A 25,614-nucleotide genomic window follows, 5' to 3' on the forward strand; every position below is an offset into this window, starting at 1 on the left:
GTCTCATAATCCTTTTATTTCTATAAAATTGGTAATAATGTCCCATCTTCATTTCTCATTTAGTAATTTGAGTCTTGACTTTTCTTCTTAGTCCATCTAGCTAAAGGTTTGGCAATTTTGTTGATCTTTTGAAGAATCAACTTTTGGTTTCATTAATCTTCTCTATTGCTTTTCTATCCTCTATTTCATTTATCTCTGTTTTAATCTTTATTATTTCCTTCTGTTATCTTTGGTTTTAGTTTATTCTTCTTTTTCTATTTCCTTAAGTTGAAAATTATGCTGTTGATCTGAGATCTCTCTTTTGAATGTAAGCATTTATAATTATAAATTCCCCCCTTGGTAACACTTTCATTGAATCCTATGAGTTTTGGTATGTTATGTTTCATTTTTGTTCATCTCTAAGATTTTCTCATATCCCTCATGATTTTTGTTTTTATTTATTGTTTGTTTAAAAGTGTGTGGCTTAGTTTTTTTGTGAATTTTCCAGCTTTCCTTTTTTTATTCACTTCTAACTTCATCTCATTGCTGTCGGAGGACATACTTTTAAAATCTATATTTTAAAATCTATTGAGACTTAATTTGTGACCTAATATATAGTCTATCTTAGAAAATGTTCCATGTGCACTTGAGAAAAAAAATGTGAATTCTGTTGTTAGGTAGAGTGGTCTATATATGTCTGTTAGATTTAATAGTTTTATTGTGTTAAGTCTTCTATTTCCCTACTTATCTTCTGTCTGGTTGTTCTATACGTTATTGTGAGTAGGTTATAGAAGCCTCCAGCTTTTACTGTAAAACTGTGCATTTCTCCCTTCAATTCTATCAGTTTTTGCTTCATATATTTTGGTCCGTCACAAAGTACGTAACTATTTGCATTAAACTTCTTGCTATGTTGAACTTTGTGTAATATATAATGTCCTTATTTGTCTCTTATAACCTTTTTTGGTTTATAATCTATTTTGCCTGATATTAGTATATCCACACCTGCTCTTTTTTGGTTACTATTTGCATGTAATATCTTATTCTATTGTCCCACTTTCAATTTCCTTGTGTCTTTGGATCTCCAGTGAGATATAGTGTTGATATAATAGATTTGGATCATTTGTTTTCATCTATCTATAAATATGCCCTTTTTGTCCCCATATACACAATAACAATTTTATCTTTAGGCACCAGACCAAAGTGATAGCGAAAGTGAGGAGGAGTTTGGCAAATGATTGTAGGTGCTTCTATTCCCCTACCCTTTGGGCGAACAAATATGAGGAACATCCTTCTGAGGAACATCCTCTCTTGAGGACATAACTAGGTATCTCCTGCTGGAGGGGATAGAAGTTGCTTTCATCTCTACTTTCAGCAAAAGGTACTTGTAGTTTTTGACTGCAGGAGCCAAATTCTGTAATATTTAACTTTCTTTTACAAATATAACAAATGTGAAATTAAACCATGATGCTACGGAATATTAAACCAACCCAAATAAGGATTTCATAATTTGATAAATCTGACTGAAGTAAATTTTCAATAGAGATAATACAAACTAAGAAAAATATCTACCAACAGTCATAAAATGGATACTACTAATAAAAAAAGAACAGAATATTACATTTAAATATTTACACTGAAATCAAAAAACATCAAATTTACAAAGGATACAGAGCTTCACATCTACAAAGAAATAAACTAAGACTCAAAAGATTAAATGATGGAAATACTTTAGTGTAGAGAAAAGCTTGTGTCAAACCCTGGTTTTGTCATTTACCAGCTGAGTGATCTTGGCTATTGTTAATCAGCTTCTCAGAGTTTTAATTTCCTCACCTGTACAAAGTAAAGGTATTATTTGATTTACAAAGTGGCTATTAAGATTTAATATGATAAAATACCTAGTTCAGTTTCTCAAAGCCTAACAACTGCTCAATAATTATTATGATTTTACCCAAAGTCACAAAACCTGTTGGCAGAGCTGGTACTGGAACCCAGGTGTCTTGACTATTGGTTGATGTACTGCCCTTTCCAAGGCTGCACTGTTTCAAGGCTTACATTTAAGTCATGTTAAAACTAAGATTCAACTCCATTGGTATACAATATGGATGGACATATGCATATGACTTCAACTAAACCAAGGTCAAGGTCTGTGAATAAATTGATTGGCCATATTTCATTCAGCCCCATCTTCAGAAAGTCACTTCCGTGACCTGAGTAAGAGTGAATCAGGTATGATACTAAACTGTTTATTAAACCACTTCTATGTAATTATCTCTCTTTAACCTATTTCTGTTCTCTCTGGAGGACATAACTAGATTAATTCCAAAATTCACCTTTGATATTTTTATGTTCATACACGAAGTACAGCACATTGATAGACCATTATATAAAGGGAATTTGTGAATCTCAAACAAGAAGAAATGCACATGTAGAGCTTTTCTCCCTATGCAGTACCCACCCCCTTAAAAAAAAAAAAAAAAGCACTGCTTTTGTCCAGTTGGACATGGTAGACCATATTTAGTGGAGTATGTCTGACGACCCTTGGGAAAAATCAAAGAAGTTCTTTTCTCATTGGATGGGATATAATCTCTGTTTTTTGATTGGGAAGTTTAATCCATTTACATTTAAAGTAATTACCAATAAGGAGGGCCTTACATCTGTCATTGTGTTATTCATTTTCTATATGCCTTATAATAGCTATTTTGTCCCTCATTTCCAGCATTACTGTCTTATTTTGTGTCTGGTTGATTTTTTTCTGTAGTGAATTGTTTAAATTCATTTCTCATTTCCTTTTCTGTATACTCTATAACTATTTTCTTTATGGTTATCATCAGGATTACATTAAACATCCTAAAGTTATAACACTCTAATTTGAATTTATACCAGCTTAACTTCAATAATATTACAAAAACTCTGCTCCTTTACAGCTTTGTCTCCATCTCTTTTCAGTTGTTTTTGCCACAAAATTACATCTTTATATATTGTATGCCAAAAACATAAATAAATATTTTAAATGTGCTAGTTTCTTAAATTATGTAGAAAGCAAGATTTGCAGTTACAAACCAAAGTTAGAATAATACTAGCTTTTACATAGAAATTGTTTTTTCTTTAAATGTATTAATCTCTTATCATGTAGAAAACAAAAAGTACAGTTACAAGCCATCATTATAATTACTTTTTAAATTTTTGTGTATTTGAATCAATCAATACTTTCATTTATAGCTTCAGATTTTGACTCATCCTTTAATTTTTTTAAGTTTATTTATTCACTTTGAGAAAGACAGAGAGAGAGTGGGGGGGGGAGGGGCAGAGTGAGAGAGAGGAGAATCCCAAGCAGACTCAGCACTGTCAGTGTAGAGCCCGATGCAGGGCTCGAACCCACAAAATGTGAGATCGAATGTGGTTTCTGAGCCGAAACCAAGAGTTGGACGCTCAACTGACTGAGCCACCCAGGCACCCTTTGACTCATCCTTTAAAAATCTTTTCCCTAACAGCTACACAAAAATCAATTCCAGACCTAAATGTAAAAGCTAAAATAACAAGGAAAGAAAAAATAACAGGAGAGTATCTTCATGACTAGGGGCAGGGAAAGGTTTCTTTTAAAGGACACAAAAGCAGATAATTAAACTTTATTAAAATTGGTAATTTTTGTTCATAAAAAGACCAACAATAAAAGAATGAAAAGGCAGACCCCAGAATGGGAGAAGATATTTTCTTCTCTTTACAGTGCAACAAAGAACTTGATCCCAAAATATCTATCTATATGTAAACCATCCTACAAATGAATAAAGAAAAGATAGTAACCCAATGTAAAAATAAGCAAAGCACTTAACAGGCACTTCACACAAAAAAGGATACCCAAGTGGTTGATAAACTTATGAAAAGATGCTGAACATAAACATCTTCAGGGAAATAATTGCAAATTAAAACCACATTTTGCTAAATGACACATAGCTAAGAGATTTAAATGTAGACAGTCTGTTAACCTCTCTTGCTCTTTTTAGTAATATTTAAATTGAGAATATTAATACCTGTCCTTAGAGGAATTTATAGCCTAAGTGAAATAACAGAAAACAGATAACTATGTACTGGACAGTGAATTGTGTACTAACTCCAGAGCTAGAGACACAGTGAGTACATTCTTTACCAAAAAATCAGCACAAATAGACTTAAAATGTTCTTAAGCCTTCCATCTTTTTCCAACAAGTTTTTTCTTGTTCTTTGTCAACTCCCCCTAATTCCAGGATGCCTGCTGCTGCAGATTAGCCCATTGAGAGTCTCAGTGCATAAAGTGACACAAACCAGACCCTTGGCCCTATAAATCTGTCCTCATCCTATCTCTCACTGAACACTTTTAAGAAGTTTAGCCCAACACATCTACCAATGTAAATAGCCTCTCTCCTCCCCATAATAGTTACCATTTAACTAAAAACACCATCTCATTTAATTCATGTACCAATCCCATCAGGTGGGTATTATTTTCTCACTTAATAAATCATTCCCATTTTACAAGAAATTAGAGGCTTGGAGTGAATAATCCACTTATCCAAAGTCACAGAAATGACGGATTTTTAAAAAAATTAACGTTACATTATGTTTTAGTATATACGCAATCAGGGGATGTAGACAACAGTAAATTTTTAATTAGGATGAAGAATTCAATTTATAATTGTAATCTAGACCTAGAGAAAAGCTAAGATTTACTGAACATTAGATAGATTTTTTTAATATTTAAAAAAAGCACAATTTTTCACTTATTATTTTTCAGTCACTATGCCAGCTACCAAAGATACCAAGATAAGACTTCATAAATACCATCACCTTGGTCATTGGTTCTCAATGTACAGTTCCGAGATCAACAGCATCAGCATCACCTAAGAAACTGTTTAAAATTAATATTTTTAAGCAGCACCTACATTACTGAATCAGAAACTCTCAGGATGGTGCCCAGTAATCTGTGTTATGAATGTTGTAGGTGATCCTGATGCATGAGAAGCACTGCCCTAAATCATCACTCTAGTCTCCCAGGTGAGGAAATTTTGGAGGTGACTTGAGAGTATGGATCAAAACAAAGATTTGCTAGAAACCCGTCTCCACCATGCCAATAATAGAAATGATGGAGATGTAAATATAGGTTTATCCAACCCCAAAATCCACATTTTTTTTAAAGTTTATCTATTTAAGAGAGAGAGAGAGAGTGTGCACACACAGGAGAGAAAGAAGCCCCAAATCCACATTTTCTATCCCTGTGCTCCAATGACCCCTAACAGCATGAGCTGTTATTGTCTTTATGGGTCTGGAGAAGTGGGTGCCCATGTCCCTCCTCATAGGCATGCTGTTGGCACCTTGATACTGCCATTGGCGTGGGGGGGGGAGTCCTGGGGGGTGACATAGCCCCTCCCTCTTAGAGAAAAATCTCCTTAAAAGCAAATATGTTGAGAAATGGAGTGGTGTGTGTAGGATTTGGGAGTTATGGGGGGAAGGGGTCCTCCAGAACTTTCACTTGATTGCCCCAGTAAGTCTGACCTCAGGTAAGTGAGACCCTGTCTTCTGAGTTTACATCTCACCCATCCTTCCCCAGAGCTGTCACTGTGTTCCCTCATCTCTGACTTATCCCCCCCCCCCCACCCTCCACAGTAAGGCTACACTGGGACTATCTGGACCACCCACTGATGATTTCACCCACAATCTCAGCTTCCAGGCTGCTTGGGGTACTGTCCAGAAGGTGGGGCCGGTATTTGCTGAGTAGGAACGACAGAGGACAGGTAGCTGCTCACTCCAGCAAGGTTCCCCTGGTCCCCCACATGGCAGAGCAGACAGAGGCATATTTGTGTCCTAAATAGCTGATGCCTGTTGACAATGACATGGAACTGCCTTCGACTGAGTAGTTTCAAAGTTAGGCATTGATTTGAGGAGGCAGAATGCAGTAGGAGCCTGGGAAGCAAGAAGCCCTCGGAGCTCCACAATCCCAGCACAACGATCACCAAGCACCAGGCCAGTTCTAAATGCTTTACATGCATTAGCTCAGGTAATCCACACAGCAACGCCGTGAGATAGCTACTATTACCATCCACGTTACAGGTAAGGAAACACAAACAGTAACTTGTAATTTGCCCAAGGACAACAGCTAGAAGTACTCATTATTCATCTGTAAACCAGGGATACAAATGCCGGCCCTACACCTACAGAACTCAAGGAGTTTTGTAGTAACTCCTATGTATTGGTAATAAAGAGTATTTCTTAACCTGGAACTGTTACAGTTTTTTCCCCTTCCACCTTTTTAGACAGAGGAAAGTTCCTGGAAAAATCCAAAAGAAACTGGTAACCATGGAAGTGTCTCCACTCAAGGAAACTGAGTGGCTGGGGGACAGGATGGGAAATTTACTTTTCACTGTATTTATCAATATATTTAAATTAGATTTTATGTATGTATGTATGTATGTATGTATGTATGTATGTATGTATGTATGTATTTAAAGTCTGCTTAGCCCCAGGTGAAGCTGCAGCGAGCTAGGGTCCTTTTCCGACCGCACCAAGGAGGGCATTTTTAAATACGGAGTAAGGGAGGGAGTGCCCACCTTGACTTGGCGGCTTGACCGGCTTTGGAGGGTGGGGGCTTCGCAGCGCGCTGGTGGCCCCGCCTAGGCGGCTGGAAGAAAAGGCCGACCCCGGCCCCGCCCCGCCTCGCCAAATTTAAGAGCCCTCGTCCATCGCCGGGAATGCTCCTGGCCAACAAGTCTCTCTCCCTTTTGCGTGGTGCTCCCCCTCGTCCCTCGCGCTCCCTGCACGGCTGCCCACAGGCCGTGGCTTCACTCCCTGTGCCCGACAGGGCAGGGGCCGCGCCATGCCCAGCCCAGTGCCGCGAGGCAGCCGGCCGCCCGCTCCCCCGGGCGCAGGAGACGAGACCTCGGAGCTCCAGCGCCGCCCCGCGGGTCCAGGCAGGCCCCGCGCTCCCGGGCGCCTCGAGTCTTCCTTCTCCGTCGAGGCCATCCTGGCCAGGCCTGCCCGCCGCGCGCCCCCCGCCGCCGCCCCAATGTCCGGCGTCGCCGCGGACCTCGGCTCGGCTCCCTCCCGGCTTCCCGCGACGTGGCTGCCGGCCTACCTGAGCGTGAGTCTCTACCAGCCGTGCCCCCAGCTGCCCCGGACGGGGCTCCGCGTGGCTCACCTCTTCGGCCTCCAGGGCCTCGGCGTCCAGGGCCTCGGCGTCACAGGTACGAGCTGCTCGGGCGCCCGGGAACCGGGCGGGCGGCCGGAGCGTGGCAGCCGCGACAGCGGGCACAGGATAAAGACGTCCCTGAGTTTTGAGAACCACGCACGGTCGGTGGGAAGGGGGCCAGTGACCCTTCACCTTGGCGTTGAACCCGAAGCCCAAGAGAGGGACCGGCCGAGAACAGACCACTGCACGAGGCTTCCCCCGCACGCACGCTGCTGAGGTGGGGGGGAGATGTGTGTGAGCGCGCGGGTGCAGAGCAGAAGGTGCGGGGAAGGTCAGAGGGGGCCTCGGAAGACTGGGACAAGACCAGCCCTGGAGCTGCAGAGCGTCCCTTCTGGAGAATTAGTCTCTCGCTCCTTCCACAGCCCCTTTGAATAACGACTGTTAGCTTAGACTCTTCCCCAAAGTAGCTCTCTTCTGGAACGCGCGGCCCAGTTAGCTGGGAGAAGCGGCTGCTGCGGTGGTGAGGTTCATCGACGAGCTGTTAGCTGGCAAATGCCGGGACCCCAGTACGGCCTCCACCGCTCACGCCCAGTCCGGGTGAGCATAAAGCCCCACACTTAACTGCTCTCTGAGTCTGCTTGCATAACCCGCTCTTAAAAGAGGAACCTCGGGCTCTGGGGCTCAGGCACTTAAACCCCAAGGAGAATTTAACTGTGTACCTAACGTTCTCCTCTAGCATTTACATCCACCCACAGGAGCTTTTGCCATTTTTGGCAATCTGATTCACGGTTCCCCACCTCCCCTTGAGGAAAACAGGAGCAAGATTAACGCAAGCCTTGTCAACCCATACCAAGATCCATGTAACATAATCTTACCTGGTGCCTACTTCCTGGGTTCTCTCCATTCTGCATTTCCACCCCTTTCAGCTGGGCATTTCTCCACCCTTCCCTTCAGAGAAAGCCTAGGCTCTCAACCCTATCCAGATTCGTGCCACTGCATCTGAGCGACATGCCCAAGTTTCCAAAACAACTTTCCCTAACTGCCTCACACAGCTGAGGTCTGAATTGCAGCTTACTGCTTTGTATTACAGTTAATCTCATTTTCAAATTAGTTTTTTTTTTTTTAATGTATGTTTGTTTGTTTGAGAGTGTGTGCTTGAGCAGGTATGGGGCAGAGAGAGAGAGAGAGAGAGAGAGAGGGAGGGAAGGAGAGAATCCCAAGCAGGTTCCAGGCTGTCAGCGCAGAGCCTGACTCGGCACAAATCCCACAAACCGTGAGATCGTGGCCTGAGCCAAAACCAAGAGTTGGATGCTCAACTGACTGAGCCACCCAGGTGCCCCTCAGTTTCAAGTTAGTTTTTGCATAGGTAATCCATTCCTACAGTTCAAACTCCACAATGTTTCCTAAGACAGATGGAGAAGAGTTTCTCCTTATATTCCTGTCCCCCAGTCACCTGGTTAACTCCACCCCACAAGAAGCCAATGACGCCAGTCTCTTTATTCTTCCAGGGGTATTTTATGCATATTTAATACCTAAATACGTGTGTGTGTGTGTGTGTGTGTGTGTGTGTGTGTGTGTATCTGCTTTTTAGGCTTAGAGCTGGCTCACTGCTCAGGCCTCTGGGGCACTCCAGACTGGGCTCCAGCTGAGGAACTTCAAGACACTGAGAGACCTCAAAAGAGGGTTCGGACCATGTTTAACTTGAAGCAGCTGGAAGAGTTGGAGAAAGTGTTTACAAAACAGCACAATCTAGTGGGGAAGAAGAGAGCCCAGCTGGCAGCCCAGCTCAACCTTACGGAGAACCAGGTGGGAGCAGGGACCGCTGTGGGGTCAGGGCTGTGCCTGGGGGCAGACACTGCTCTCCAGAAGGCCCTGGGTGAGGTTGAGGGGAAGACATGGGCCTTCTTCCTCTGTGCCAGGTCACTGAGGGAGACAGGCCCTAATCACTGGCACACTTCCTACATGAATGAGGAAAGTAGTCCCGTTTGAAATCACATAATGGGAACAACTATGTTAACCTAGATATTAACCTAGAACTTATGTTTCCATGTTAAAAAGGGAGCTGACCATGAAGTTAAGTGTATTCAAGGGACTAAATATTAAAAATAATAATAAATATTCACTAGAACCCTATACTTCACTTGAGCTACTACACCACTTTTCTGCTCTTTTCATAGGCAAACTTCCCATGAATTTGTTATAGTCACTCCATGTCCTCACTTCCCATCTACTTAACTCATTCTGATATGAATTCTTTCCCTACCATTCCATCAAAACTTCTCCTCCAGGTCTCTTAATGACCTCCATGTTGCCAAAGTCAACAGATGCTTTCCTCGTCTTACTCCCCACTCAGTACAGTTGACCTCTCCTCTTATGTAAACACATTCTTCTCTTGGCTTTTGGACACCACATTCTTGGTTTTCCAGCTCTCTGGCCACTTCCTCTGTGTCAACTTTGTACGGTACTCTTTGTGACCTCAAATTGTCTCTGTAGCTGATCTCATTTATTCCCACGATTTTATTTTATTTTATTATTTTTTTAATGTTTATTCATTTTTGAGAGAGAGAGAGAGAGAAACTGAGCATGAGCAGGGGAGGGGCAGAGAGAGGGAGACACAGAATCCAAAGCAGACTCTAGGCTGAGCCGGACGCTGGGCTCGAACTCACCAACGGTGAGATCATGACCTGAGCTGAAGTTGGATGCTCAACCAACTGAGCCACCCAGGTGCCCCATAATTTATTCCCATGCTTTTAAATACCATCTATAAGCCAACAACTCCCAGATTTGTATCTTAGCTCACTCCTTTTTTTTCCTAACTTGTACATTTATCTACCTTCTTTTTTTTAATTTTATTTGTTTTAAGTAATCTCTGCACCCAACATGGGGCTCAAACTCACAACCCCAAGATCATGAGTTGCATGCTCTTCTTGACTGAGTCAGCCAGGCACCTCTACCTTCTTTTTTTTTAAGTTTGTTTATTTTGAGAGAGCACACATACACGTTTGTGGGGGAGGGGCGGAGACAGAGACTCCCAAGCAGGCTCCACACTGTCAGTATACAGCATACGCAGGTTTGATCCCACCAACTGTGAGATCATGACCCGAGGTGAGATCAAGAGTCAGACGCTTAACCAACTGAGCCACCCAGGCATCCCTCTATCTACCCTCTTGAGGTCTCCACTTGGATGTTTCCTGGGTATGCATTTCAACTTAAGTCTAAACTTCAATTTGTGACCTTTTTCTCTCCAGATCTGTTCCTTTCCCTACTCATGGTCCCACCATCCATCCAGTTGCTCAAAATACCAAGTCATCCTACATTCTTCCTTCTCTCCCACTTCCATTGCATCGGCAAGCCTTGTCACCTCTACCCTCAAAGTACAGCTGGAATCGCTTCATTTTTTTTCCATTGCCCGTAGTTCACACCAGTCCCAGCTCTTTCTGGATCATTGCAATAGCCCCCAGCTGTCTCCCTGCATCTCCTTTCATCCTTTCTTCACAGAGCAGCCAGATGTGCAATTCACTTGAGATGCAAACAGGACTATGTCACATCCCATTTAGTAGCCTGAAAGCTGACACTCCTTGTCCATAGCCTCCATAGTCCTAGGTGATCTGGGCTCTGCTGACCTCTCCATTTTCCCTTCCTTCACTTCCCCATCTCACTCTCAGCTATTTCAGCCACACTCTCTTTCTTTTTGGTCCTCCAACACACCAAGCTTGGTTCTACCACAGAGCCTTCCTACACAGGTTGTCCCCTGCCCCAGCATGCTTTTCTCTGTTCCCATTAAACTGGCCTCTGATCCGGTGAACCTTAGCATAAGTGCTGCTTCCTCAGGGAGGGCCAGACCCCTGTTCATACTCGCATTTGTGTTTATGGATTTGTTTCCATATTTATTTCTCTCTCTCTCTCTGGACTGTGAGTTCCATGAGGTCAGGGACCATACCTCTCTTGCTCACCACTGTATCACCATCACCTAGGATGGTGCCTAGTACATAGTAGGAGCTCCATAAATACTTGTTGGATGAATGAATGTGTCTAAAATTATAGGGAAGGGTGTTTTGAAGGAGATGCTTCCTTTAGAAGGAAGATCAAATGTGGACCAGAGATCAGGGGCCACTGTGGGAATGGGGGAAGCAGTGGGAACTGCTGGTCACATTCTAATTTCTGACCATTGCCTCCAATTATAGGTGAGGGTCTGGTTCCAAAACCGCAGGGTCAAGTATCAGAAGCAGCAAAGGCTGAAGCTACCAGCTGTGTCTGCCATGGCTGCCTCCCAGGATGAGCCCTCCAGCAGCTCTGACAGCAGCATCCAGAGAGAAGACACTGAGTCAGGAGTGGACAGCTGAGGACTGGGACAAAGGCTCAACCCAGGCTGTCTGGGCTAGTTCTTCCTGGGGACACCCACGGGAACTTCTGAGCCTTTTTTCTTCATCTGTATAATGGGTGCATTGACAATTTACTCTTCCCAGAGCTGACAGGATGTCTGTAAAGCTGTTACGGGGTGCCAGGCCCAGTGCTAAGTGTTCAGCAAGTGTTAAGGTTTATAAGTTCCCTTCACCTGGGGGTGTGGTGCTTGCAACTGAACTGGCCCCTCCAGGGATTAATCTTTTCCTGGCTTGCCTGTGGAGAAGGGGCTTCCTTGAATCAGTATTTGGGCCTAGAAGCCTCTTCCCCACCAGAGATGGTGGATATGAGAGTAAAGAGGAGGGAAAGGTAAACCATTTAGCCTACTTCAGAGTTTCCCAAAGTTTTCTTGTTTTGTCTGAACTGCTACCACTTTTAGGAGCTCAGCCCCAATTGTCTGCTTAGGCACAGACATGCTTCCCTGACCCCATCTTTTTCCCTCTAGCTACCCACTTTGACCCCTCTCCATCATTGTACAGAGAAATTTGGCTCTGCCTTTGCCAAAGCAGGCATTTTTTCACAAACTCTGCTGTATTTCCATGAGACAGTTATAATTTTTCCCCTTCAAGCCCCTAACTCATGGTTCCCTTTCCTTCCCAGGAATCTGCTCCGTTTCTAAGAAGCCTGCTGATAGCCTACCCCTGTGAGGCCAGTCACCAGCAATTCCAGAGCTCATTTCTCTAGTGCTCTACATTCCTGGGCAGGCCTCTGTTCAGAGTATTGATTTAGAATCTCCAATGGCTTCTGGGTAGAGGGGAGCTGGTGAAAGAAGGCCTGCCCTGCCACCTGCCGGTGACAGAAGGCACGGTCCCAACTGCTGTCTGCTGTGTTCTGAGGGAGACAGGAAGGGCAGGGAGCAGAGGTGAAAAACCACATGCCTCCAAGTGGTGGTAGACCATCTTCTCCTAGACACTAGGCCACAGGCTTGAGGCCAGGGTCCAGCTTCAAGAACTCTTCTCTCCCCCTGTCTTCAGGGAAATCCTTCCTAATGCTGGACCCAAAGTCCACTCTGTTAATCAAAGGAATCTACCTGCATCTACCACATCCAGCACCTGCCTCCTCAATTGACTCACCTTTTAAAAATAATTTTTAAAAAAATCAACAGTTAACCTATTCAACAGTTACTAGGGCCTACCCAATCCCCCAATATGACCATGAGACCATAACAGAAGCAGACACATCCTTTTTCAAGGAGCACAGAATCAATTGGAGGACAAGGAAACAACGCATGGTTGTCAGACTTGGCTGTGGGGACAGATGCTGTAAGTCAGTGGTTCCAGCTTTTTGGGGTCCTGAATGAGAACAGGGCCTTCTGCTGTTCCCAGGACAATATGTATATGTACACTCACTTCTGCACACAATTTCAGGGGTCCTCAGACCTGAGCTCCACCATCTACCCCCTTCTACCACCCCTAGGCTGCAAAGTCCCTTAAGCCCCTGAAGGGTCTGAGAGAAGCACAAGTCCAGCTTGATCTGTCGAAGGGCTGTCTGCCCCGCTGCCAGAAGGCCCAAGGAGAAGGGAATTCTTGCGCCCGACTTTGTAGATGGGGAGGTAGGGCAAGCTAGTCCTTCCTTTCAGGTAGAAGGTCAGAGAGGGTATAAGTTGGCCGGCCGCTGTCCCACCCCATGGCTGGATCCAGAGTGCCTGACTCTAGACGGGACACTGGGTGGACAGAGACAACAGACACCAAAACACGAACTGGACACAGATACATCAAAACTATACACACACGCACCGGCTATGATACATAGGTACGTACGAAGACACAGACGCAGAACTGCACAGATGTAAAAAACGCGGACCCAGCGACATCCAGCCATCGAACCAATCGACCTAAACACAGATTAAAGGGATCCCAATTTCCCAATTCGTACTTGCTAGCGCGTAAACCCTAGCAGCCTGGACACACACTCGCCGGGGGCGGGGCCAGAGAGGGGCGGGGCCCCCCGGGTCGAGGCGAGGTCAAGGGTCATAAGGCGGAGGCGCGCCCAAGATGGCGGCCTCCATGTGCGACGTGTTCTCCTTCTGCGTGGGTGTGTCGGGTCGGGCTCCGGTCGCCGTGGAAGTCCGATTCGTAAGCAGCGCTAAGGTGAGGCCGAGGCAGACCCGCCAGGGGCACCTACCGTGTCCGGCCTTGGAGAAAGCCCCGCGGGACCCTAGGCCCGGAGCCTAGAAGCTCCTGAGCCGTTCCGACTCTGCGGCTCAGCCCCTCCTCGCGGCCCGGGGGCTCCCCGTCTGTCCCCGCGCGCAGGCTTCCGGGGCGGTCACGCGGTGAATCGGTGGGCCCCGAAGTCTCCGTAGTCTCCGTGCGCGCCCCCTCCCTACGGGACCCGGTGCGCCCTCCGGCTGCCCTGCTCCTGCTGCTCCAGGCGGGGCCGGGTGGGCGCCGGGCCTTTTGGTCCAGGCTGGAGTACTCTGCTGCTGGGCCGTGGGGGTGGTGGGCGGGGATGGCTGAGCAGAGGGTACTGAGGTATGAAAAAGAGTGGGCCCTCGGGGAACTTTCTGAGTGAGATTTGGGAATGGGGTGGGGAGAGAGGCCAGGACCCTTCACAAAGGCCTTGGGATGCTAAGGAATTTGGACTAGAGCTCGAAGCCCGTGGGAGCATTTGAAGCATTGAAACAGGAAAGCAATATGGTTTTGTGGTTATATTATCGTGTTTTAAAAGTTAATTGTAGAAAAATACTCTAAATGCATGTAAGGAAAGAGAAGATAAAAATCACTCGTAATCCTATACTTGTGCAAATATGTGGGTACTAAAGTCACAATTTTAGGAACCTCTGTTTGATGCAGCAGGAAATCAACATCAATAAACCTATTTATACATATTTTTAAGAGCTGAGTAATAGTCTGTTTCAAGGGATTGCCACAGTTCATTCAGCCACCTACTTATTTATGCACTTTTGCATTGTATTTTATTTTTCATCCCTGAGGGCAAAGGTCCTGGAGCTCAGTTTCTGTGCACACATCCTTTTGTTCTCTTCATCGGAGTATTTTCTTTACTAGTTAACTTTGCCAGTTGATACGTGCAAAATGGTATCACTTTGTTTTAATTTACAAGTCTGTGTTTACTGATGAGGTTGAATAATTTATCATGTATACCAGCAGTGCATATACCTGGTCCCTGCCCAAGATGTCAGCCTTCTAGTCATCTGCCTCCTGCTCTCCCCGCCCCAACCTTCCATTGCCTTCTTTCCTCTCCAGTGCATCTGGAGCATTCCTTTCCTTCTGTGGTAAAGCAGCTCCCCAATATCCTTGGCCTCTTCAGCTGCTCACATCTCTGTCTCCACCTCTGTTCTTGATTGGCTCAGTTTGATGGTATCCCAGTTCCATCACTCCTTGCAGGCAGAGACACTGACCTTTCCCTTCACTAAGTCCCCTATCTCTCAGCCCCTCTCTTCTTTATTTCTTCCTCTGACCTCATCACTTCAGCCACTCTGCTTGCCCAGCTGTCCTGTCCCAGCCTTCTGTCAAACCCCACCTCTGGAAGAATGAGCTGGCTGCTCTCTCTATTCCCACACACGATCTTCTGCTGGAGAAAATCACATACACACCCAGACATGCTGACAAGGTGGTTTACTCCAGGCTTTTTGCATCTATGTTCATCAAGCGAGATTGGTTTCTGACGTTTTTTTCTTTGTGCTATCTTCCTCAGGTTACTGCATCACAGTTATGCTTGTTTTTTGGTAAAATGGAGAAGCTTTCCATTTTTTCTCTGTTACTAAATAGTTTTTAAATAGCATGAGAGTTACTTATTCTTTGGTTTGAGGGAGCTGGCTCATGAACCATATGGACTAGGGGCCTCACATGGGGGTTGTTTTTGACTATTTTCTGTATTGCTTCTATCGATATTGGCAGGAATGATCTTTCAAAGATTTACCAACTACTCTGCCAGGGACAGAACATGATACTGTCTGACCAAAGACAGTGGATGCCAACCAGAATGCCATACTGGTGTGGGTCAGCCAGATACCAGCACTGCTTCTTTCTCTAGCTTTCCTTCCTTTTGAATTCAGTTCTGGTAATTTGTATTTTTCTAGAAAATTATCCATTTAGTAAAGCTCTTAAAGTTTATTACATGGTCTTAGAGTTTTGCACAATCTTTTTTCTAAAATTTATTTTTCAAATTGGAAATATCTTTGCAAGTTTATGCCCTTTCCACTCAAGGCATAAGCTTTCTCCAAGCCTCTTGGTAATTAATATTTAATGAGAGTGGCTTTCTTGGAACCCTGCCTTATGTTTGGGGGATGAGTGGTTTCATAAAGGAACAGCTCTGATTCTGTTCCCTTTATTTTGATTACCAAATATTTTCTGCATTTGATCCTCCAGAAAGAGAGGGAAAGACATTGATATTTGCCCAATGTTGAGATTTGAGATTGTCAGCGATAATGTGGGTCCATGTTCATACTCCTTTGTCCCATAAAATAAGGCCATGTTTTCATTTTGCCAGATTGGGTCCAGGGCTAAAAGGCATGGAGGTGGGGTTCTAAGAAGACAACCAAGGGTGCATCAACGGCTTTGGCCAGAGGTTTTGTTCCAGCTGTCCCCCTCTGCTCAGGGCTCTCCTGGTCTACACATCCCTGCCTCTCTGACTTTGGGAGGTGCTGCTATCTAGCCACAGTGCCAATGCTAGAAGGAAACAGGGAGCTACCTGAGAGGCCACATGACAGGACGTTTTACTGCTATGTCAAATCTTTTTTTTAATTTCTTTCTCTTCTTGTGACAGTTCAGTGCTGGCAGGGGCACCACCCCTCTTCTCTAAGTGAATAGTGGGAACAAGTGCCCGGCAGAGCCAGCAACTGCCAGGGTTCTGAAGCTGTCTCCTGAGTCCCTTTGCACATCTGAGAAATAGCAATTCAGCAGTTGTTTTCTCATCCTTCATGCCTTACATGATGTTTACAGTGCTTTAGACCAGAGCTCCTCAGACTTTAACGTGCATTTGAATCACCTGGGCATCTTGTTAAAATTAAAATGCACATTCTCATGCAGCAGGTCTAGGGCATGGCCTGAGATTCTGCATTTCTAACAGGTGTCCAAATGATGCCCATGCTGCCCACTTATCATCTCACTTAGAGTAGTAAGGAGCTAAAGCTCATAAGGTACATTCATCTGTGCTATATCATGGCATCCTGGAAACTACCTGGGAGGTATCATTATGATGCTTTTCATATGTGAAACCGTTGCCAAGAAGTGAAGCAACTGGGGTGCCTGGCTGGCTCAGTCAGTGGAGTGTGTGGCTCATGGTCTCGGGGTCATGGGTTTGAGCTCCACGTTGGGTGTAGAGGTTACTTAAATAAATGAACTTAAAAAAAAAAAAAAAAAGAAAAAAAGAAGTGAAGCAGTTGGCTCCAAGGTTCACAGCAAGTAGTGTTAGGGTTGGTGCTAGGATTCACCCTTCCTTTCAGCATAACTCTGAGAACTTGGTGAGTTCCCCATCGACCAGGGAAATAGGGCACATTCTCCCCCAGGCGAGGCCTCCCTCTCTCCTGTGGCATAGGAGTCCTTTGCAACCCTGAGCAGTGGTGTCACCGCCAGGATCCTGGAGGGACACATGGGTGACTCGAAGAAAACTGCCCTGTCGTTACCGGCTGCTAGTACAGGAGGCTCCAGCCTGCCGTGAGACTTGGCCCTGCTCTGGCCATTCCAAAAATTCTCCTCTGGCTGACAGTGTGGTTCCCTCCCCATCCCAGGCCCTCTGCTCTGAGCAGGCTGAAAGAGGTGTGACTGAAAGTAGGTCAGAGCTACATTTCCAGAGGAGGCAGTTGGTGGGCGGGAGGTGACCATGTTCCATGAACCCTCCCAAGGCAGAGGCCTCTCCTGAGAGGGAGGCGTGGTGGGGGGTGATGCTGGGAAGCCCTCTGGGAGCTATGTCCTCTTTCTCTCCTTATGGCCATCCTATTCCTTCTCTCCCTGTTAGGGAAAGGGCCTATTTGCCACACAGCTGATCCGGAAAGGGGAGACCATCTTTGTAGAACAGCCCCTGGTGGCTGCACAGTTTCTCTGGAATGCACTTTATCGCTACCGAGGTGAGCACATCTCGTCCACTCCTCATGGCTGGTGGGCCAGCTGCCTGTATGCATGGAAGAGAGCTACATACATTCCCACTAGCTGATGTCTCTGGGAATTCAGGTGTTGGGAGAAAAGCTCATCTTGGAGAACCGTGCCTGAGAATCATGCTTGTCTCTAGTCTTAGGCCATTTGCGGCTGGGAGTGAGCGAGGGATGGGCTCTTCCAGCCTGCTTCCTGGGGGAGGACTGTCAGGCAGGCAGAACTCAGTGTGACCTGCAGTATCAGGGACTGGATATCATGTGGAAGGGCTCTGTGCCAAAGGGCAGCTCTCCACCAAGAGGAGGCCACTCGCCCCTTGGTCAAAACAGGCTGAGTTAGGGGTCAGAAGCAAGTAGGATGCCCTTAGCTTTTCCAGACACGTGCTTTTTTCACACTTTTCTTAGGCTAGAGACAAACATGAAAGGAGGGTCAGTTGGCTCCAGAATGTGGGGAAAGCTCAGTCTGGGGGTTAGGAGGGGAGCCCTATAGACTAAATCCCAATCTGCTTTTGAATGCATGTGAAATCATGCACCCATTCTGTTCTTTAACACAGTTGTTCATTCACTTACTTCCCAAACGTTTGTTGAGCACCTACCAAGTGTCAGGCACTATCTTTAGCCCTAGGGATGCTTCTGTGAAAAAGACAAAATGTGGCCCCTGCTCTAAAGACACTTACATTGTCACATGGGGCTCTCTCCCTCAGCCTGTGACCACTGCCTTCGGGCACTGGAGAAGGCAGAGGAGAATGCCCAGAGGCTGACTGGGAAACCGGGCCAGGTTCTGCCTCACCCTGAGCTGTGTGCCGTGCGCAAGGACCTCCACCAGCACTGTCCCCACTGCCAGGTGAGCATCCCTGGGGAGTGCACCTGAAAGGGAGCTGGTGGGAGAAGCCTTAGCCGAAGTCCTCTTTGGGGAGACAGGAATGACAACAGACCTGCTCGTGGCCCCTGAGAGCCATAATGTAGGGTAAGACATTCAAAAGGCTGTAACTATTCCAGTTGTGTTCTCCCTGTCCCGGTCCCGCTATCTAGAAAATTGGTTCAGTGGGAACTTGCCCTCTTCCCAGGAGCCTGGCAGGGGCTCTTCCCTCTACTTGAAAGCTCTCTCCTTCCCATAGTTCGACAAGCCTGGGTGCCCCTCTCACATGCCCCCGGGCGGTGTGTGCTTTCTCATCTTACGATGTCACTGAGCTACTGCTCAGGGGCTGTTCGTAGAAGGAGTGCAGTCAGAGGAGGTGAGTACCACTAAGGAAGGTCTGTGCCTCACCCCATGGCCAGATCCTAGGGTGTTGACCTCCACCCACTCCACCAGGTGATGTACTGCAGTGCGGAGTGTCGGCTGGCGGCCGCCGAGCAGTACCATCAGGTCCTGTGCCCAGGGCCCTCCCAGGACGACCCCCTGCATCCTCTCAATAAGCTACAGGAGGCCTGGAGGTGGGTAGCATTTCATCTCTTCTTCCCTTTATCCTCCCTCTCGACCTGCCTGCCCGCCTGAGATCAGCAGATGCAGTCATCTTTCTTAAACTGCCATCCCCAGATCTTTCCTCCAGTCTTAGGGTTAAACAGAAGTCACATCACCCAACCCCCTGCCTTCAGTGTGAGCCGCCAGTCCCACTACCCTCAGCATTTTACACACTCCCAGGAAGAGCCCCATTAAGCCCATGGGGCGGTAAAGGCCTGCCCTCATCCTTGCCAATGACATCTCTCTTTGGTTATAAATAGAGTTGATAGAAAGGATTCTCTGTAGTGATCAGACTGGGCTTCCCTGAACACAGCTACTGGGGAGGGGATTTCCAGACCAAATCTTTTTCTTTCTCCCCAGGAGTGTTCACTACCCCCCCGAGACTGCAAGCATCATGTTGATGGCGCGGATGGTGGCCACAGTGAAGCAGGTAAGCCCACCCAGACCTCCCACGGAAGCCCCTTCTGGCCTCATGTGCCCTTTGGCCTCAGTCTCCTCCTCACGTCAAGTCCCTGGCTTGGATGCAGAGTTCCCTCTGCACTTTCCAAAGGAGAGCTGCTTGCTGTGTAAACTCAGGAGCAACTAACCATAAATCTGGCAGGAGACTCATCTTTCCTGCAGCCTCTGATCTAGGAGAGGACCTCCTATGCAGCAACAGTTCACACATTCAATTTACAGGTGCCACTTTCTCAGGATTGCCTCTTATGTAAAGTGAGAGAAGCCACTCCAACCCATTCTGTTAGTATTGGAGCTCCACAACCCCATTCTCCTCTTTTTCCAAGTGTTGTTGAACTGGCCAGCCTGGCCCAGTTGGGGAGATGGTTGGGTGTGGGCAGGATGGGAAGGAAGTCCCCAGGCCAAGGAAGGGTCTACCTAGAATCTCATGTGTGATGGTGTTTCGCTGATGGCAGAGGCTTTAGAATCACAGGCTACTCTCCCGCCTGGGTATGAGGGACAGCAAGGAGATGGGTGTCCCTGAGTCCGTGCATGCACACGCGTGCACGCCCAGGCATATGTGAATGTGATCCTGAAGTATATTTGTTCCCTGCAGGCTAAGGATAAAGATCGTTGGATCAGGCTCTTTTCCCAGTTCTGTAATAAAACAGCCAATGAGGAGGAGGAGATTGTCCACAAACTCCTGGGGGACAAATTCAAGGTCAGTCTTCCCCCATGATCCCCTCATCCCAATAGCCTTGGATGTTCTGTGGCTACCTGAGGGGAGCTCCACATTTGGTCCTTTGCCAGCCACAGAGCCTGGAGCCAAAAATCTATTCAGAGAACCTATCTTCTTGCCACTATTTAACTTTGTGACCTAACAGGGACCGAAAGTTGAGAAGTGGGGTGAACAGGAAGGAGGGGTCGGGTGCCCTAACATGGTAAGGCAGAATCTCATGATAGGATAGTGGCGGGTAAGTCAGTATAATGGAAAGTGGAGGGTCAGGGAGCAGGCGTGAAATAGCATTTTAGCTGCCAATGTGCTGAGTGCCCACTCCCACCCAAAGATTACACATTCTCACTGAGGACAGCAGACTGCCACACAGGAGCTGCCTGAAGGTGCAGGCAGGGTTTCAAGGGCAGCTGGGGTGGGCCTTCCTGCATTTATTCTGAGGAGACGAGGGGGTCGTCAAGCTTGTCTGGAGGCCAGGTCAGGGAGCCTGGAAGGTGGTCGCGAGGACAGTCATCTGAAGCCAGGTTGCCTTAGCCCTCCTGGAAAATAGGAATTTGGGGTTCCCCACTCTGGCTTGGAACAGGCCAACAGACTGCCAAGGTTCTTTGGAAGTAAGAACTCTGTGGCCTTCCTTTGCCTTCAGGGAAAGTTCATTCTACAGAGCTGGCCCCTTTTCTTTTCCTTACCTGGTCTTCTGGGCCCTGCCTGGGTGCTAGTGGGAAATCCCCAGGATACAGGTCTCTCCCTGCTTCCCCTAAACCAGGGCCAGCTGGAACTTCTACGGAGACTCTTCACAGAGGCCCTTTATGAGGAGGCGCTCAGCCAGGTGAGCATGGGGAAGGTGGGACCAGTGACCTCCTGGTCATTCCAGCTCTCCAGGAGCAACCGGGTCAGCATCTCCTACTCAGAGAGTTAAGCCAAGACTGACTTGGTGTGAAGTTGGGATGGGATTGACTCACAGAAGACTTCCTGAACAGAGAGTTGTTTCAGGAGGAAAAGCGAGTGGCTGTAATCTGAGCACTCATTTTTCTTTTTCCCCACAGTGGTTCACACCAGATGGATTCCGGTCTCTCTTTGCTCTTGTTGGGACCAATGGCCAAGGAATCGGGACCAGGTTAGGAGAGAATGTTCCAAAGCTATTGCACTTGTCTGTCAGGGCTTGGGCGGGAGATTGACAGAGGAAGGTAGCCACACTTCCTTTCAAGATTAGGGTTTGATTCTGTGGCAGGAGAGCTGGACTGGATGCAGTGGTGGGAGTCAGAAAGACTGAGGTGGTAGTTTGCTCCTGGGAGCCTTGGTCTTTTGGGGAAGATGGGCCCCTGCCCTGGAGAAAGAAATGGGCTTAACCTGACTGGAGGTGGAGAGCCCTGGGAGCTGGGCCTCCTTCTCTCCAACCATGGATGCCTGGGACCCCCAGCTCCCTGAGCCAGTGGGTCCATGCCTGTGACGCTCTGGAGTTGAAGCCTCAGGACCGAGAGCAGCTGGACGCCTTCATTGACCAGCTGTACAAGGACATCGAGGCAGGTTGGTGAGATGGAGCCTTGGTCTCACCCAACCTTGAATGACTCCCTAGCCAGACACACAGTCTTTCCCCGAGGGGGTTCTGAGCTAATGGTTGGGGAAGGTAATCCCTATGTGCCTATAGGAAGCTTCACATCTATCCACAGGACAAATAAGATAAGACATGACCCTGAGATCCATATAGAGTCTGGATGCTGGGGGAGGGGGGTGCTGGACAAGTAAGGTGATGTCATTTATAGAAAAGCAAGGTTTATGCCTCCTGGAAGCAAGTTTAGATGAAATGGTAGTGACTGGGTGGCAAGACAGTGGAACCAGTGCCTATCCTTGTAAGTCTAGTTTTCTTTTTCCACCTGTAAAATGGATAGAATAACATCTACAATGTTACTGTCTTACAGCAACTGGAGAGTTTCTTAACTGTGAAGGATCTGGCCTCTTTGTGCTTCAGAGCTGCTGTGAGTCCCGGCATTGAGGAGGGGTACATCTCTCTCAGCCCCTTTTAGGCCGGTGGGGAGGAGTCTGGGAGCAGGATTAGGTCTGGGCTTCCTTGGGGATTCTCCTGGGACTTTTTGTTGCATCAGTTTTTCATTCATTCATTCATTCATTGGATTGCTTGTGCCTTAATATATGTTTATATATAAAACCTTCCAGTGGGCCAGGCCCTGTGCTAAGGCAGGACACAGAGCTCTGTTCCTTGCAAAGAGAAGCATTGGCCTTGCACAACCACTGCCCTCAGGCTCCTGGGAGGAGGGAGTTTAGGCTAGAAGGGTGGTCTCATCAGCACCTAACAGGGAGGAGCAGAGCCAATCACACAACTGTCTTTTCCAGATCTCAGCCTCCCCCCTCTGGTTTCCTCATTGTCAGCCCTCCCAAGGTCTGGGGCATGCTACCTCTCCCAAACTAGGCTCGCAGGGGGACTGGCTCAGCTGTTACCAGACATCCAGTTGCCGACTGAGTTAAGTGTCTGGCATGGGGTCCCTTTCACGGCCCTGTCCTTCCCTTTGTGGGACACTAGGAACACAATTGAGAACAAGTTGCCCAGTGCTGAGGACAGCAAGGGCAGTGATGGCAGGTGGGAGGGGGTGGCAAGAGGAAGTGCATTTGTGCCTGTGCTCTGTGGTCTTTAGGAAAGAGCACTGGATGGAGGGAGTCAGGAAATTTGGGTTCCAGGACCTCTGTAGCCCTAGCAGGGATCAGAAAACAAGGAAGGATGGGACCCAGTTCTTTGCAAGTTGAGGCTGTTATTTTTATTAGTCAGCAGTCCTTATTTCTTGCCTCTTGTGACCCAGGTAACCACAGCTGTGTCCCCAATGCAGAGACCTCCTTCCCAGAAAACAACTTCCTTTTGCATGTCACGGCCTTGGAGGATATCAAGCCAGGAGAGGTGAGAGGGCTAGGAGCTGTGGGGGGTGGGCCTTGCAAGTTCTCTCCAGGGATTGGAAGCAACAGTGGCTAGAGCCCCAAGTTCAGGCTGTTCAGCTGATCCCCACATGACCCAGGGCAGGAGTCTTTTTACCCATGGTTATCCTCAAACCCACAGTACCCCCAATTCTTCAAAAAAATAACCAGAAAACCTCAGAGCAGTGATTCAGAGACAAGTGCATGCCCAGGTTCTTGTCCCCAGCCACCTTTTGATCAACAAATCCACAGCTTCCAAGAAAACAAGAGATGGCTCTTCGTAGCGTGGGCTATGGGTGCACGTGTGGGTTTGGGGTTTGGAGTCCTGGCTGTTAGCACAGTGCGCAGAGCCTGGTTGAATCTTCTTCCAGAGCTAGTAGCACCATGTCAAGATAACCTCTGACAATGGCCACAGACCTTAGCCATTGGCTGCCTATAGTCGTGGCCTGAGGCTAACCACTGTCCCCTCTCTGTCTCAGACATAGGTTGTTTGAGCCTCTTGGTGGCCTTCTGAGAGCACAGGGAAATGAATGAGGGCCTAGCTCCTGGGAGATGGGACAGTGGTTGGGGAGGCCCTGATCCCATCTAAGAGACAGCACAGACTGTCAGACTCTACGTCTTCTCTGCCCTCCAGGAAATCTGTATCAGCTACTTAGACTGCTGTCAGCGGGAGCGCAGCCGCCACAGCCGCCACAAGATCCTCAGGTGCCAGCTGGGATGTGGTGGGTGGCTGGGCTCTGGGAGGCTCCATCCTGGTTACTGCCTGACTTCACCCTCACCACCACCCCCACCCCCCATCTCCTGCAGGGAGAACTATCTGTTTGTCTGTTCCTGCCCCAAATGCCTGGCAGAGGCTGATGAACCCAACGTGACCTCGGAGGAGGAGGAGGATGAAGAGGAGGAAGGAGAGCCAGAGGATGCAGAGCTGGGGGATGAGATGACCGATGTGTGATGTCACCCTGCCTGGAAGGGGCCTGCCCCAGACCCTGCAGGAAAAGGGGGACTTCCCCCAGAGAGGAGGCTTGGAAGGAACTCCCCCACTCCCGTTGCCTGCTTCCCCCCCTCCATTCCAGCTCTGTTTCTGCCAGAGAGTAGTACAGAAGCTGGACCTTAGGCACGCCACCCCCCACTAGACCTCATGCCCTGGACACTGCTGCTAAGTGGCTCAGGCTCTGCGTGGTCACTGAGCCTCTCAGTGCTGCCCCCTCAAAACACACACACACTGAGGTATCCACTCCAGTCGGCGAGCAACTCCAACAGAGGTCAGAAACAGTGTTTCTTCCACTTGGCCCCATGGCCATGCTTCCCTGTCCACCTGAGGCTTCACCGCTTTCTACCTACTACAGACGGGGGTAACAAGAGATCGGCCTGACGGCACTGAAGAAAAAAGGGGAGGGGTGAGATGCCTTCACCTTCTTCCCCACTCCCTTTGTGGCTGCTAAGGCAACTGCCTCCTGCTGGCACAGCTAGGAGAGGCAGGAAGGAGCAACTGGGTCTCCAGAGCACCTTCCCTAAGGCTCTGTGCTGGGGACACTGAACCAGGGGGATACCTTCCTCTCCCCACCCCCACTACTTGGACATCCAGGGGAGTGGAGAGTATAACCCCTTCCCCAGATTCCAGAATCTTTGTACCTTGTGCCTTGCCTCTCAGGCCCTGGCACAGTAGCTGGCCACGTGGGGGTGTGTAAGAGGCCTCTGCCTCTCTCAAGAGGGGCATGTGGGGAGATGACCCCTTCACACTCCTTTCCCGCTGAGGACTCTAGCAGCATGGCTGAGACTGAGTGATGACAGGCCTGTGCTCCTTAATTTCAGATGCTTAAGAGGCTTCCCTGGTATCAGTTTAACATGGGTCAGTGAGGAGCTCTCCCGGCCTCAATCTCCATCGTTAGGGTCTCCACAGAAGAACACTGAAGTCTTCCAGAAACCTAGAGGAGCTAGGCTAGATATTCTGAGATAAGCCCTGTCTGTGTCACCTGCCCCTCCACCCCCAGATTAATACTACCCCTCACTCTTGGGTTGGATGCTGTGGGAACTATAGCCTATCACTTGCGATTTCTTTGCCTACTTTCCCTGGGCGGGGGCTGCCACAACCCCCTGCTGAGGGATCTCTGAGAGGGCAGGTGCCCATCCCATAGGCTCTATCCTAGATCATGAGCCAGGTGGAGCTCACCTGTCTGGCCTATTGGGTTCTTCACAGTAGCCAGCACCCCTCATGCCCCCGCCTGCCCACTGTTCTCAATAAAGTGTGAGTGGTGACAGGCCTCTGCAGGAATGCTTTGTGTAGAATGACTTGACAAGCTGTCTGAGGCATGCAGCAATCACATAGGTGGCACAGAGGCACATAGTTTTAGACCAGGCAATAGCAGGAGATGGGAGCTGCAGCCCCCCAGCAGGCTCCTCCCTGGTCACATCTACAATGCTGTGCAAATGCCAAGAGCAAGGACCTCCTCTGAGGTCCAGCGTGGATCCCCAGGACCAGGCTATCAGAG

The 25,614-nt window shown here is 47.8% G+C and overlaps 2 protein-coding genes across 2 annotated transcripts; both read left to right on the forward strand.

The window, feature by feature from the left end:
• Nucleotides 1–6,420: 6,420 nt before the first annotated feature.
• On the forward strand, nucleotides 6,421–13,342 carry NOTO (notochord homeobox). The gene is made up of 3 exons (XM_027072194.2): nucleotides 6,421–7,172; nucleotides 8,724–8,938; nucleotides 11,317–13,342. Exons 1-3 carry the CDS (start codon nucleotides 6,821–6,823, stop codon nucleotides 11,473–11,475), a joined length of 726 nt encoding a protein of 241 aa, XP_026927995.1. The 5' UTR covers nucleotides 6,421–6,820; the 3' UTR covers nucleotides 11,476–13,342.
• A 129-nt stretch (nucleotides 13,343–13,471) lies between these two features.
• Nucleotides 13,472–25,386, forward strand: SMYD5 (SMYD family member 5). Its single transcript, XM_027072192.2, has 13 exons — nucleotides 13,472–13,623; nucleotides 17,450–17,558; nucleotides 18,284–18,423; nucleotides 18,892–19,013; nucleotides 19,402–19,471; nucleotides 20,093–20,197; nucleotides 20,973–21,035; nucleotides 21,253–21,323; nucleotides 21,627–21,733; nucleotides 22,126–22,182; nucleotides 23,017–23,111; nucleotides 23,760–23,830; nucleotides 23,933–25,386. Exons 1-13 carry the CDS (start codon nucleotides 13,528–13,530, stop codon nucleotides 24,075–24,077), a joined length of 1,251 nt encoding a protein of 416 aa, XP_026927993.1. The 5' UTR covers nucleotides 13,472–13,527; the 3' UTR covers nucleotides 24,078–25,386.
• The last annotated feature ends 228 nt before the right edge of the window (nucleotides 25,387–25,614 follow it).

The sequence above is a fragment of the Acinonyx jubatus genome, chromosome A3, assembly GCF_027475565.1.
Source record: "Acinonyx jubatus isolate Ajub_Pintada_27869175 chromosome A3, VMU_Ajub_asm_v1.0, whole genome shotgun sequence".
Taxonomy (NCBI): domain Eukaryota; kingdom Metazoa; phylum Chordata; class Mammalia; order Carnivora; family Felidae; genus Acinonyx; species Acinonyx jubatus.

Bases quoted from the DNA above. Each gene is read 5' to 3' on its own strand.
- NOTO (XM_027072194.2), top strand. From the start codon at position 6,821: ATGCCCAGCCCAGTGCCGCGAGGCAGCCGGCCGCCCGCTCCCCCGGGC. The intron at 7,173-8,723 runs GCCTCGGCGTCA...TCTGCTTTTTAG, and splicing joins CCAGGGCCTCGGCGTCCAGG to GCTTAGAGCTGGCTCACTGC. The intron at 8,939-11,316 runs GTGGGAGCAGGG...CTCCAATTATAG, and splicing joins TCAACCTTACGGAGAACCAG to GTGAGGGTCTGGTTCCAAAA.
- SMYD5 (XM_027072192.2), top strand. From the start codon at position 13,528: ATGGCGGCCTCCATGTGCGACGTGTTCTCCTTCTGCGTGGGTGTGTCG. The intron at 18,424-18,891 runs GTGAGCATCCCT...CCACTCCACCAG, and splicing joins AGCACTGTCCCCACTGCCAG to GTGATGTACTGCAGTGCGGA. The intron at 21,036-21,252 runs GTGAGCATGGGG...TTTTCCCCACAG, and splicing joins ATGAGGAGGCGCTCAGCCAG to TGGTTCACACCAGATGGATT.